The sequence below is a fragment of the Papilio machaon genome, chromosome W, assembly GCF_912999745.1.
Source record: "Papilio machaon chromosome W, ilPapMach1.1, whole genome shotgun sequence".
Classification (NCBI taxonomy): domain Eukaryota; kingdom Metazoa; phylum Arthropoda; class Insecta; order Lepidoptera; family Papilionidae; genus Papilio; species Papilio machaon.
In genome coordinates this window covers 7,244,104-7,255,213 of record NC_060015.1, presented here as the reverse complement: position 1 = coordinate 7,255,213, position 11,110 = coordinate 7,244,104, and the positions used below count along the sequence as shown (strand labels likewise).

At 54.5% G+C, this 11,110-nt stretch overlaps 3 protein-coding genes across 3 annotated transcripts; all 3 read left to right on the top strand.

Annotated features, from left to right (window-relative positions):
- Positions 1 to 1,019: 1,019 nt before the first annotated feature.
- On the top strand, positions 1,020 to 3,956 carry LOC123723046. The gene is made up of 3 exons (XM_045685586.1): positions 1,020 to 1,146; positions 1,249 to 2,183; positions 3,774 to 3,956. The coding sequence occupies exons 1-3, from the start codon at positions 1,020 to 1,022 to the stop codon at positions 3,954 to 3,956; spliced, it is 1,245 nt and encodes a 414-aa protein (XP_045541542.1).
- A 704-nt stretch (positions 3,957 to 4,660) lies between these two features.
- LOC123723183 lies at positions 4,661 to 7,658 on the top strand. The gene is made up of 2 exons (XM_045685745.1): positions 4,661 to 4,769; positions 7,386 to 7,658. The coding sequence occupies exons 1-2, from the start codon at positions 4,674 to 4,676 to the stop codon at positions 7,656 to 7,658; spliced, it is 369 nt and encodes a 122-aa protein (XP_045541701.1). The 5' UTR covers positions 4,661 to 4,673.
- Positions 7,659 to 7,854: 196 nt separating this feature from the next.
- Positions 7,855 to 8,433, top strand: LOC123723045. The gene has a single exon (XM_045685585.1). It carries the CDS (start codon positions 7,855 to 7,857, stop codon positions 8,431 to 8,433), a length of 579 nt encoding a protein of 192 aa, XP_045541541.1.
- Positions 8,434 to 11,110: the final 2,677 nt, after the last annotated feature.

The following is an 11,110-nucleotide window of genomic DNA, read 5'->3' as shown; positions in this document are numbered from 1 at the left end:
AGCCAACAACTAATGTATGTTCTAACACTGAGGACCGCTCCGCACTTTCTCCCGCAAACCCGACACAAGGCAGTGACGAGCCCTCTGGTAATGTCACGTTGTCTGCTCAACTTTCAACCTACTTGCCCAACAGAACGCAGGTACTCTTAGCCACTTCCCTTATAAAAATTATCGACGACCGCGGCGGCGAGCGTCTCGCCCGCGCTGTGCTCGACAGCGGCAGCACTTCATGCCTTATTAGTGAACGATTGAAACAATCGTTAAATTTACCTACAATTAAGGTAAACGAGTCACTTCTGGGTATAAATAATTCAAAATCGCATATAGGCGAAATGTGTTGTTTGCCCATTAAATCATTAAATGAAAACTTTTCGACAAAGATTTTCTGTTTTGTTTTGCCGAATATAACTGACGATGTGCCCAGTCAGCAAATAGTTTTAAAAGACTTAAATTTACCTAGCAACCTCTGTTTAGCGGATCCCAACTTCCACACTCCATCTTCGGTGGATTTAATTATTGGTGCGGATGTTATCTGGGATTTATTAGGGCTACGTAAAATTAGTTTAGGAGCCGGGAAACCCGTGCTATTTGAATCTAGTCTAGGGTGGCTAGTTTCAGGCCCTTTGTATAATAGTGGCCAAGCGCGCTCGACTTCTGACTTTAAGTCTAATTTTGTGTCGGTAAAATCAAATAATGATGTTTCTTCGTGCAATGATTCCAGCGATGACATTCAAACCCTGTTAACGCGGTTTTGGCGCCTCGAGGAGGTCAGCCCTCAGTATTCATCTTTCTCCGAAGAAGAGAAAATGTGCGAAGAACATTTTATCAAAAATACATCTCGTCAAGCAGACGGTCGGTTCTGTGTTAGGTTGCCACTGACGCAGTCACCTGATGTATTAGGCGGCTCGCTGCAGCGCGCCAAGCATTGTTTACTTTCTCTAGAGAGAAAATTCAAAGGACAATCCGAATTTAAAAATAATTATATTAATTTTATGTCTGAGTACCTATCATTAGGTCATATGTCTGAATGCTCATTTGATTCACAGAGACAAGCTTACTATATTCCACATCACGGAGTAATTCGTCAGAGTAGCTCAACGACTAAACTCAGAGTTGTTTTCAACGCGAGCAGTCCCACTACTTCAGGTATTTCATTTAATGACCTTCAGTTAGTAGGGCCTATCGTTCAAGATGATCTCTTGTCAATTCTTATTAGATTCCGACTTTACAAGTACGTGATATCCGCAGATGTCGAGAAGATGTATAGACAGATCGTTGTACATCCCGATGATCGACATCTGCAAAGAATTGTCTGGAGAGAAGATCCATCCGAGCCTCTGCGGACGTACGAGTTGAACACGGTCACGTATGGCACCGCCAGCGCCCCCTACCTCGCCACTAGGTGTTTAAAACAAATCGGTTTAGAGTGCAATGACGCCAACATTTCCGAAGTCATCATGCACGATTTCTATGTTGACGATTTATTAACCGGTGGCGATTCTATTCAGGAAGTGCTGGACATACGTGACAAAGTGTCAAAGGAGCTCGCGTCCGCAGGTATGCATCTCCGCAAATGGAAATCGAATGAACCTCAAGTGATTTTAAAGTCCGATGACCCCTCATTAAATTTAAACATTGGGTCCACGGAGCCTTGTAAAACATTAGGTCTCAGTTGGCTTATCGAATCAGATGATTTGCATTTTTCTACAAATAATATTAAATTAAATAAATTAACTAAGCGAGGATTACTTTCAGTCATTTCACAAATATTCGACCCGCTTGGTCTCTTAGCTCCCTGCATTATTTCCATGAAAATATTAATGCAAAAATTATGGCTTCTTAAACTTTCGTGGGACGACCCACTGCCTATAGAAATTATTAAATCGTGGCAAATAATTGCAGACAGCTTGCCTTTGTTAAGTTCTTTGCGTATTCCTCGTCTTGTACTTTGCAATAGTTACGACTCGATTGATTTGCATATTTTTTGTGACGCATCGCAATCTGCTTACGGTGCTTGTTTATACGTTCGTAGCACAAATAATAATGTTGTTTTGGTGCGGTTGCTTTCAGCAAAAAGTCGAGTGGCGCCTATAAAGCCCACCACGATCCCGAGACTCGAGCTGTGCGCTGCGCTCGTCGGAGTGCGCCTATACGAAAAGGTGTTACGTTCTCTACGAGTGCAAGTAAGATCAGTAACTTTTTGGACAGACTCCACTATCGTCTTAGGCTGGTTAAGAATGTTGCCGAGTAAATTACAACCGTTTGTGCGTAACCGCGTAGCCGAGATACTAGATAAAACTAGCTCACACGTTTGGCGTCATGTTCCCACTGAATTGAACCCGGCAGATTATGTCTCACGCGGTGTCACTATTGAAAAGATACGCGATCTCGACATGTGGTGGTCAGGCCCTCAGTTTCTGAAGAATGATATTTCTTCTTGGCCAAAAAATGTTACGGCAAATGAGCGTTTACCTGAAACGCGTACTGAAATTACTTTAATTAATAATAACTCTAATAGATCTTTAATCAATTTCGAACGTTTTTCTAATTTTGTAAGATTACAACGCACCATGGCGTATGTATTAAGATTTATTAATATTTGTAAAAAACAGCGTCCACCAACACAATTTCTAACCAATGAAGAGCTTCAAAATTCGTTAACTGTTTTATTAAAATTATCGCAAATCGAGTCATTTAATGAATACAATATTTTATTGCAGAATAAGCGCTTGCCCGCAAAGAATCAACTATTAAAATTTAATCCGTTTTTAGACAATAACAAAGTAATGCGTGTCGGCGGTCGCTTAGATAATTCATTGTTTTCTTATGAAAAGAAACATCCTATTTTATTACAGTCCACTCATCATTTAACAAAAATACTTTTTAAATATATGCATGTAAAACTTCTACATGCTGGCCCTCGTTTATTATTGACTTCTATTAGAGAAACTTACTGGGCAATCGGTGGTCTAAATTTAGCTAAACGAACTTATCGTAATTGTCATTTATGTTGTCGATTTAAGGGAAAAGTAGTGAATCCTATCATGGGTAACCTGCCGCAGCGACGTGTGACCGCGAGTGGCTATCCCTTCGAGACCGTTGGCATCGACTACGCCGGACCTATCACGTCAGCCAGTAGACAGGGACGCGGCTGTAAACTTGTCAAAGTTTATATTATTGTTTTCGTGTGTTTCGCTACTAAGGCCATGCACATTGAGTTAGTAGGTGATTTGACAAGTAATAATTTTCTGTCGGCTCTTCGTCGATTTATGTCACGTCGCGGCAAACCTAAACACATTTATTCCGATAACGGGACCTCATTCGTAGGTGCGAGTAACGAAATCGGTCGTTTTATTAAAAATTGTAACAATTCGCCGCCTGGTGACCTAGCTCCTGAAGGTATTGATTTTCATTTCCTACCTCCTCACGCCCCTCATTTCGGTGGTCTATGGGAGGCAGGCGTTAAATCTGTTAAGTTCCATCTCAAACGAATTCTTGGTAATTGTAACCTCACATACGAGGAATTAAACACTGTGCTGGTTCAAATTGAGGCAGTTCTCAACCTGCTTCCATTGACGCCGGGACACTTCCTCATCGGCCGCCCTCTCACCGCGCTGCCGACTGACTGCTACGAGCAACACGTCACAGGAACACTGAGCCGATACCAACATTTGGAGCAACTCCGCCAACACTTTTGGCGCAGATGGAGCAAGGAGTATATATCGGAACTACAGTTGAGGACGAAATGGCGCTCTGATCTCAACCCTTTACAGGAAGGCGTCCTCGTCATCCTGAAGGAGGACAATCTACCGCCGCTGAAATGGCGGCTGGGTCGAGTCGTGGCAGTCCATCCCGGAGCGGACGGAGTATCCCGTGTGGCTGACGTGCGGACTGCGACAGGAGTCGTACGCCGCGCTTTTGGCAAGATCTGCCCGCTGCCTCAAGACGACATCTAGTTTTGTTGAAGGACGAGCCTTCAACGCCCGGGGGCATGTTCGCGCCAATTCGCCGTTTCACAACGCCTACCATTTTACGACGAGCAACGGCGTAATTTTAGGATTACCGTCTAGAATTAAGAATTTTGTTAATCCAAATTAATTTTTAACTGTGTCATTCTGTTCGCTGTTATCGATCAACTCGCATTACACGTCTCTTCCCTCTCTGGCAAAAATTTGTTTTATTCCGTAGTTTAAACTCACTAACTTTTACACAGGGTGATTGGATATGCCGATGACCTAGCCCTTCTGGGTGAGAGTAAAGTGGAAGTGGAATGCTCAGTTCGAGCTCTAATATGCGAAGCTTCTAGGGTTGGGCTCAAACTTAACCATGAGAAAACGGAATATCTCCACATGAAACGCTATAGAAATGCGAGACAAAAGCGTGAAGATCTGCGCGTTGGAGATATTTTGTTCAAAGGGACCGCTAAGTTCAAGTACCTAGGATGCACTATAACGGATACCAATACACGAGAAGAGGAAATTAACATCCGGATTCACAACGCCCTCCGTTGTAGTGCTGCCCTGCACAAGGTGTTAGTGTCTAAGCTATTGAGCAGAAGAACCAAAATGCGAATATACAAAACTGTAATAAGACCAATCTTGATATACGGCTGCGAGACTTGGACAATGACCCTTAAAGAGGAAAATATGCTTCTGGTGGCGGAGAGAAAAATAATGCGCAAGATCTTGGGCCCAAAGCAAAGAGAAGACGGCAGTTGGAGAATCCGCTACAATGCAGAAATCGAGGCGCTGGTGGGCGAGCCGAATATCCTTTTTTTTTTTTTTTTTTTTTTTTTTTTTATAGTCAGGAAATGCGTTTACGCACGCCTACGCCGGGCTGTGCAATGGCGTAGGGAGTGTGGGACTCGCCGGCCACAGAAGGTGACCGGAATACCCACTAAAACCTGACTGCCCTCTAACGCATTATGGCGGGCGCCACGGGAACGCTTTTGCTTTCTTCCGTGACCCCGCCTGCGTTATCGCCCTGAAGGGGCCACCCTCTCACGCGTGGTTTGTGGGGGGAAGTACGGCGGCGAAAGCCTGCCTCCTTCTCCCCACTCTCCTGCGTCTGAGCGGGGGCGCGAGGGGATTATCCTCGCGCTCTCGCTCCCTTTCCTCCTTCTGCGAAATTACTATTTCGCAGAAGGAGGAAACCGCCTCCCATGACCCCTCACTGCCCAGCATGGCGCGAATTACGCCTGGGAGTGAGAGGTCATCACCAATCGTCGCTACCAGAGTGCGGCGCTCTTCGGACCACGCTGTACATACCTGAAGGGTGTGTTGCGCGGTGTCCTCATCAGCGCCGCACTCGTGGCACGACATCCTCTCCTCTCTTCGTATTCGGTGAAGGTACCGCCCGAAGCACCCGTGGCCTGTCAGCATCTGCGAAAGTCTATATGTGATTGCGCCATGGCGCCTCCCGCACCAGTCCGAGAGCTGTGGGCGTATAGCCTCTATGGTGCGGGCGCCGTATTTGGCGTCCGCTAGGCCAGCAGCCCACAGCTCTATGGTCGTTCGCTTTCTCTCCGCCCGGGACCGGGCGAGCTCCTCTGGAGCCGGGGCTTCGCCCCGAGCTCTCTGCTCGGCCCGCTCCCGGTACGCTTCGGCCAGCATACCCGCTTCTATCTCCCACGGGGGAGTGCCGGCCAAAGCGCAGGCCGCTGCATGGCCAACCGTGCGGTAGGCCATGCATGCGCGCACCGCAACGATGCGCTGCGGCCTGCGGAGGAGGGCCCTGTTTGGCGCGTCAAGGGCTTCTGCCCATATCGGCGCGCCGTACAGGGCCATACTGCGAACGACCATGGCGTACAGTCGTCTCACCTGCACGCCCGGACCTCTCAGGTTCGGGAGGAGCCTGGCGAGGGCGGAAGCCGCGCCGACGAGTCGGGGGGTTAGCGTCCGGAAGTGGTCTCCGAAACGCCAACCCCCATCGAGGATAAGGCCAAGATATTTGATCCGGGCCTTAACCTCGACCTCGTCCCCGTTGATCCGGAGGGTCGCTCCTGCGGGCACTCTCCACCTCGGCCCTTTGAAGCAGAGGGCCTCGGTTTTGTGGAGTGCCACGCGCAGTCCGAGCGCCTCGATCCTCCGGACCAACAGGGTGGCCCCGGCTTCCGCCCTCCTCTTGACTTTCCTCCAGGTGGTGTCCCGGACGGCTATCATCGTATCATCCGCGTAGCAGATGACAGCCATCCGGGGCAGCACCTCCCCGCGGATGGCCCAGTCAAAGCCGATGTTCCACAGTAGGGGTCCTAGGACGGACCCCTGAGGAACACCGGAGGCCATCCGCCGCTCCTCTCTTCCCTCCCTCCCCATGTAGGACACTACCCGCTCTCGCAGGTAGTGTCCCACAATCCTCCGGAGATAGAGGGGCAATTCGTGGAACCGAAGTGCCTCCTCTATTACTCCGAAGGGGAGGGAGCCGAAGGCGTTGGCGATGTCAAGTGACACCGCCATCGCCCCCTGTCTCCTCTCGGCCGCATCCTCCGAGAACCTTTTCAGGGCGGTCAGAGCGTCCAGGGTGGATCGCCCGGACCGGAACCCGAACTGATTCTCGGAGAGCTGCGGCCCTTCCGTCTCCAGATGCTGGATGATCCGGGAAGCCAATACCCTTTCGAGCAGCTTCCCGGCCTCATCCAGCATCACGAGCGGCCGGTGGCCGGAAGGAGAGTCGACGGGGTGACCCTCCTTCCTCAGCAACACCAGTCGCCCCTCCTTCCACACCCCGGGGAAACGCCCCTCCGCCAGACAGTCGTTAAACAGTCTGCGGAGGCGTTCCCCGAGGTGTTCCAGCGCAATGTGCAAAACCTTGCCAGGCACTCCATCTGGCCCCGGGGCTTTGCGGGTCCCCCTGAGCCGGCCCGCCGCCCTGGCCATTTCCTCCTTCGTTATCGGGGGTGGGGCGAGAGCGGCAGATCGGTTCAACGGCTCGATGTCCGCCGGCATGTCTCTTGTCATGCGCGGTGGTACAAAAGAAGGGCTATCCGGGAACAGCCCTTCGACCACCGCGCTAAGGACCGCCGGCTCCATCGTTTCTGTGGGGGGCGCCACCTTCAACTTCGCCCGCACCATGCGGTATGGGCGCCCCCACGGGTCTGCGTCTAGGGTCGCCAAGAACTCCGCATAGGCAGAGTCCTTGGCGGCCTTGATCGCACTGGAGAACGCCTTCTTTGCCGAGCTCAGCTCGGTGTGAAGGCGCTCCAGCTCCTCCTCTGTTCTGTTCCGCCGTCTGCGGCACCGGGTGAATGCCCGTCGGGCGGCGTTACTGGCGGAGCGCAGGGCGGCTAGGTCCTGCGACCACCAGTACACACCTTCCCGGGGCGCGAAACCACGTCGCGCCCTGGGCATTCCGGCGTTGCAGACGGCGGTCAGATCGAGCCGAATATCCTAGGAGAAGCCAAAGCTCACAGACTCCGATGGCTTGGCCACCTTATGAGGATGGGGGAAGATCGGAATGCCAAAGCAGCGTATCTCGGGACCCCGACTGGCCGCCGACCTATCGGCCGACCTAGATACCGCTGGCGTGACGCTGTAGAGCTAGACCTGCTGGAGCTACAAGCGATGGACTGGCAGGAGAAGGCACAGGACAGACAAGTCTGGCGATCTCTTGTGTCGGAGGCCAAGACCCACTTTGGGTCGCTGCGCCAGCGGAGTAAGTAAGTAAGTAACATGAAAAAAAAACAAAATAAAAAATCACCAAATTAAATTATGCACCGTAACATAAACTACAAAAAAAACCGATGCGGACCAGTACCAACTGATATTGAGTCGCAATGGAAACAATTCATAGAACGGGAGCCTCCCTTGGGACCTCGAAGCCGGGGTCCTGGCGGAGGTTTACCGGAGAAGGGCCCTGATGCGGCATAGAGGGGAAGAACCCCTCCCGGAAGAGATCGTACGCTGGAGGAAGGAAGGACGTGATGATCTCTTCCGGCGATGGGAGGAGAGGTTGGCGGACACCTCGGTGAGCAGGCGACTCGTCGAGGCTGTCCGCCCCGTCCTGCGCCAGTGGGTGGAGGCGAAGCACCGGGAGCCGACTTACTTCCTGACGCAGCTTCTCACAGGGCACGGCTGTTTTGGCCGTTACCTGTGTGAAGTTGTGGGAATAGAGTCGGATCCCGGTTGCCGACATTGCGCGACCGGCGCCGTGGACACGGCCGAGCATACGCTCGCCGTGTGCACGGCCTGGGACGCTCAACGCGCCACACTCACTGGCGCAATAGGACGCGATCTGTCGCTGCCGGCCGTTGTTAGATCGATGGCCGGCAGCGAGCAGAGCTGGGCCGCCATCGCCTCGTTTGCACGCGAGGTGATGGCGGCCAAGAGAGAAGCCCTGCGGGAACGGGAACGCGCCAGCGAAACGCTGCCGCCCCGCAGGGCCCCAGCGAGGGGCCGCCGGCGTACGAGGTACGCCGCGGCCCTTCAACCAACTTGAGGTGGCCACGCGCGGCAGGCCGGGGGGCCTGCTGCGCCGAATGTGGCGGATGCCCTCTCTCCTGTGTTCCGAGGGAGGGCATCATAGGGTGATGGGAGGGGGTGTTAAAAACAGCCCCTCCCTACACGTGTCGAGCCCCTACCAAGGGGCTCCCCTAGCCGGGTCGTGGATAAACTAACGTAGATGCCACGGCCCGGTCAGGCGAAGGAGAACACCGCGGGGTTTAGTGGGTATTCCGGTCGCCTTCTGCGGCCGGCGAGTCCCACACGAAACCGTCCCTGCTGCCCCCGCAGCACGGACGGCGAAGTGCGTAAATGCATTCCCCGCGTCAGCAAAAAAAAAAAAAAATAATAAAAAAAAAAAATAAAAAAAACTATTCATAGAATACTTTCCATACATTTCTCAAATAACAATACCTCGAAAAGTGTTATGTGAAAAGTATATAACAGTCCAAATTCATGGGGTGCTAGGGTCGGAAACCTCCACGTTGGGCCGCCGCTTGGATTGCTCTGGGACAAGTCCTGGGGGAATGGAAGCGGTTGGTCCGGTGCACCCTGGACGGCGGCAGATGGGTTCCTTTTCCTCTATGGGGGGAGGGAAGTCATCTGCCGCTGACCAATATCCGGCCAGCTGACCCATGGAGGGGTCGTGGGATGGCGGACCTTCAAGGTCCGCGGCGAGGCGCTCTTTTAAGAGCGCCCCGCGAGTTGCCGGGTCTGCTCAGTGCACGGTTTGGCTCTGTTTTCAGAGTCGACTGGTGAACTGGTGCAGACCGGCGTCGTCGCCGGCTTAGTCGGCTTGGGAGCGGTGTTCTCCCCATTGTCGGTCCTGTTGGACAGCGGTCTTCGGACGTAGTTTCGGCGGGAGTATTCCGCGGCGCGGCGGTTCCCCTGGGTGTGCTAACCCGCACTCAGGGGGATGTCCTTCGGGACAACGTCGGGCAACCTGTCCCGGTCAGACGTGTCAGTTGATCATGTCTAGCGGCGTCGCCGGGACAGGGGGCTTGCCTTAATTGGCCGGCCCAAGACAAGGATCAGTCACTAAAAACCCGACAGCGAAGTCGTTAAAACCTGTGGATACCGGCGGACCTCCGCAGTATATACGCCCGGTCTGGGTACAGGGGGCTCTGCCTGGCTGGAGTTTTCTTTCCCCCACACTCGTGGGAACTATATGGAAAATCAGAAAACTCAAAACAACAACGACGACATTGGCAAGGCACAAAGGACAGAAGAGACGCACAACGATGTGGAAGCAGTTGAAGGCGGGAACAGGGCCGCGGGTGTGGCCGTCCGGGAGTTGCGGGTGTCGCTCTCTCGGTGCGACTCGCCCATGGTCCTGGAGAGGAGGCAGCTGTCCGATACGGACAGCGGCAGCTGCGCCTCATTAGAGGCAATCGGGGGTGAGGGCATGCGCTCAAGATCGCGCTCCCCACCCAGCCGATTTTGGCGAAAGCGATCGCTGACGCCGGAGGAGGGATCGGCAGGAGCCAGAACAACGGCGCCGCAAAAGAGAGGCCGCGGACGCCCCGTAACAACGGGGGAGTACGCCGGCCTAGCCCGAGCAAAGGCGGAGCTCAACGCTCAACGGGAGCGGGAGATAGAGCTGCAGGCGGAGGCGGAGCTGGCGGCGCAGGTCGCGGAGAGGAGCCGGGTGCTGCGAGCCCGGGCCAGGGCGGCGATGCCCGAAGGTCCGGGAGAGGCGGCGTCGGGCGAGCACTCCGCTGAGGACCTCGCTGGCACGGTCGAGGCGGCGCTGGACGTAATTGCCAGCGTCGCCAAGAAATCGGCCAAGATGAAGTGCCAGCACATCGCCAGCGTCCGCGAGGCGGTGTCGACCATCGGCGACGCGGTGCGGGCGCTTCGGTCCCGCACTGAGTCGCAGGAGGTCGCTCACCTGCAGGCCGAGCTGGCCGCTATGAGGGCGGAGCTGGAGGCGGTAAAGCGGCAGGCGGCTGCCCCCCCGCAGATGACCCGGGAGGAGATCTTATTTATGGTAGACTCCCGGATCGCGGGAATTGGCGACCGCCTGCTGCCCGAGCCGAGGCTGCGCCCTCCGCTGGCTGCGGACGCACATGATGCCGCCGCCGCCGCCGCCAACGCAGGAGCGACCAGCACTCGTCGCGAGGCGAAGCGCGCTGCCCCCGCCCCGGCCGTAGAGCCAGTGCCCGCCCCGGCCGTAGAGCCGATGCCCGCCCCGACCCCAGTCCCCGCGGCGACGTATGCCGCGGCGCCGAAAAAGGGTAAGGGGAAGGGCAAGAAGAGCCTGGCTGCCCGCGAGGCCGAGGCCGCCCGCAAGCCAGAGCCGGCGCCCCCCGCTCCCCAGTCCCAACCTGAGGAGGCCTGGAACGTGGTGACGCGGAAGGCGAAGGCCCCGAAGCAGGCGGCAACGGCCCCCGCGACGCCCGCCGCATCCAAGAAGAAGAGGAAGAGGGCCCCCCGACGGCGACTGCGTGCTCCTAAAACGGCAGCAGTCGTCATAACATTACCCGAGGGGTCCATGACGACCTACGAGGCCGTCCTGGACAAGGCCGAGAAGTCTGTCAACCTCTCGGCCCTGGGCATAGAGGGGCTCAGGTTCCGCACGGCGAGAACCGGCGGCCGAGTCTTGGAGGTGGCTGGCGCCGACAAGGGCCAAAAGGCCGATGAACTGGCGGCCAAGCTGCGGGCGACCATCGGTG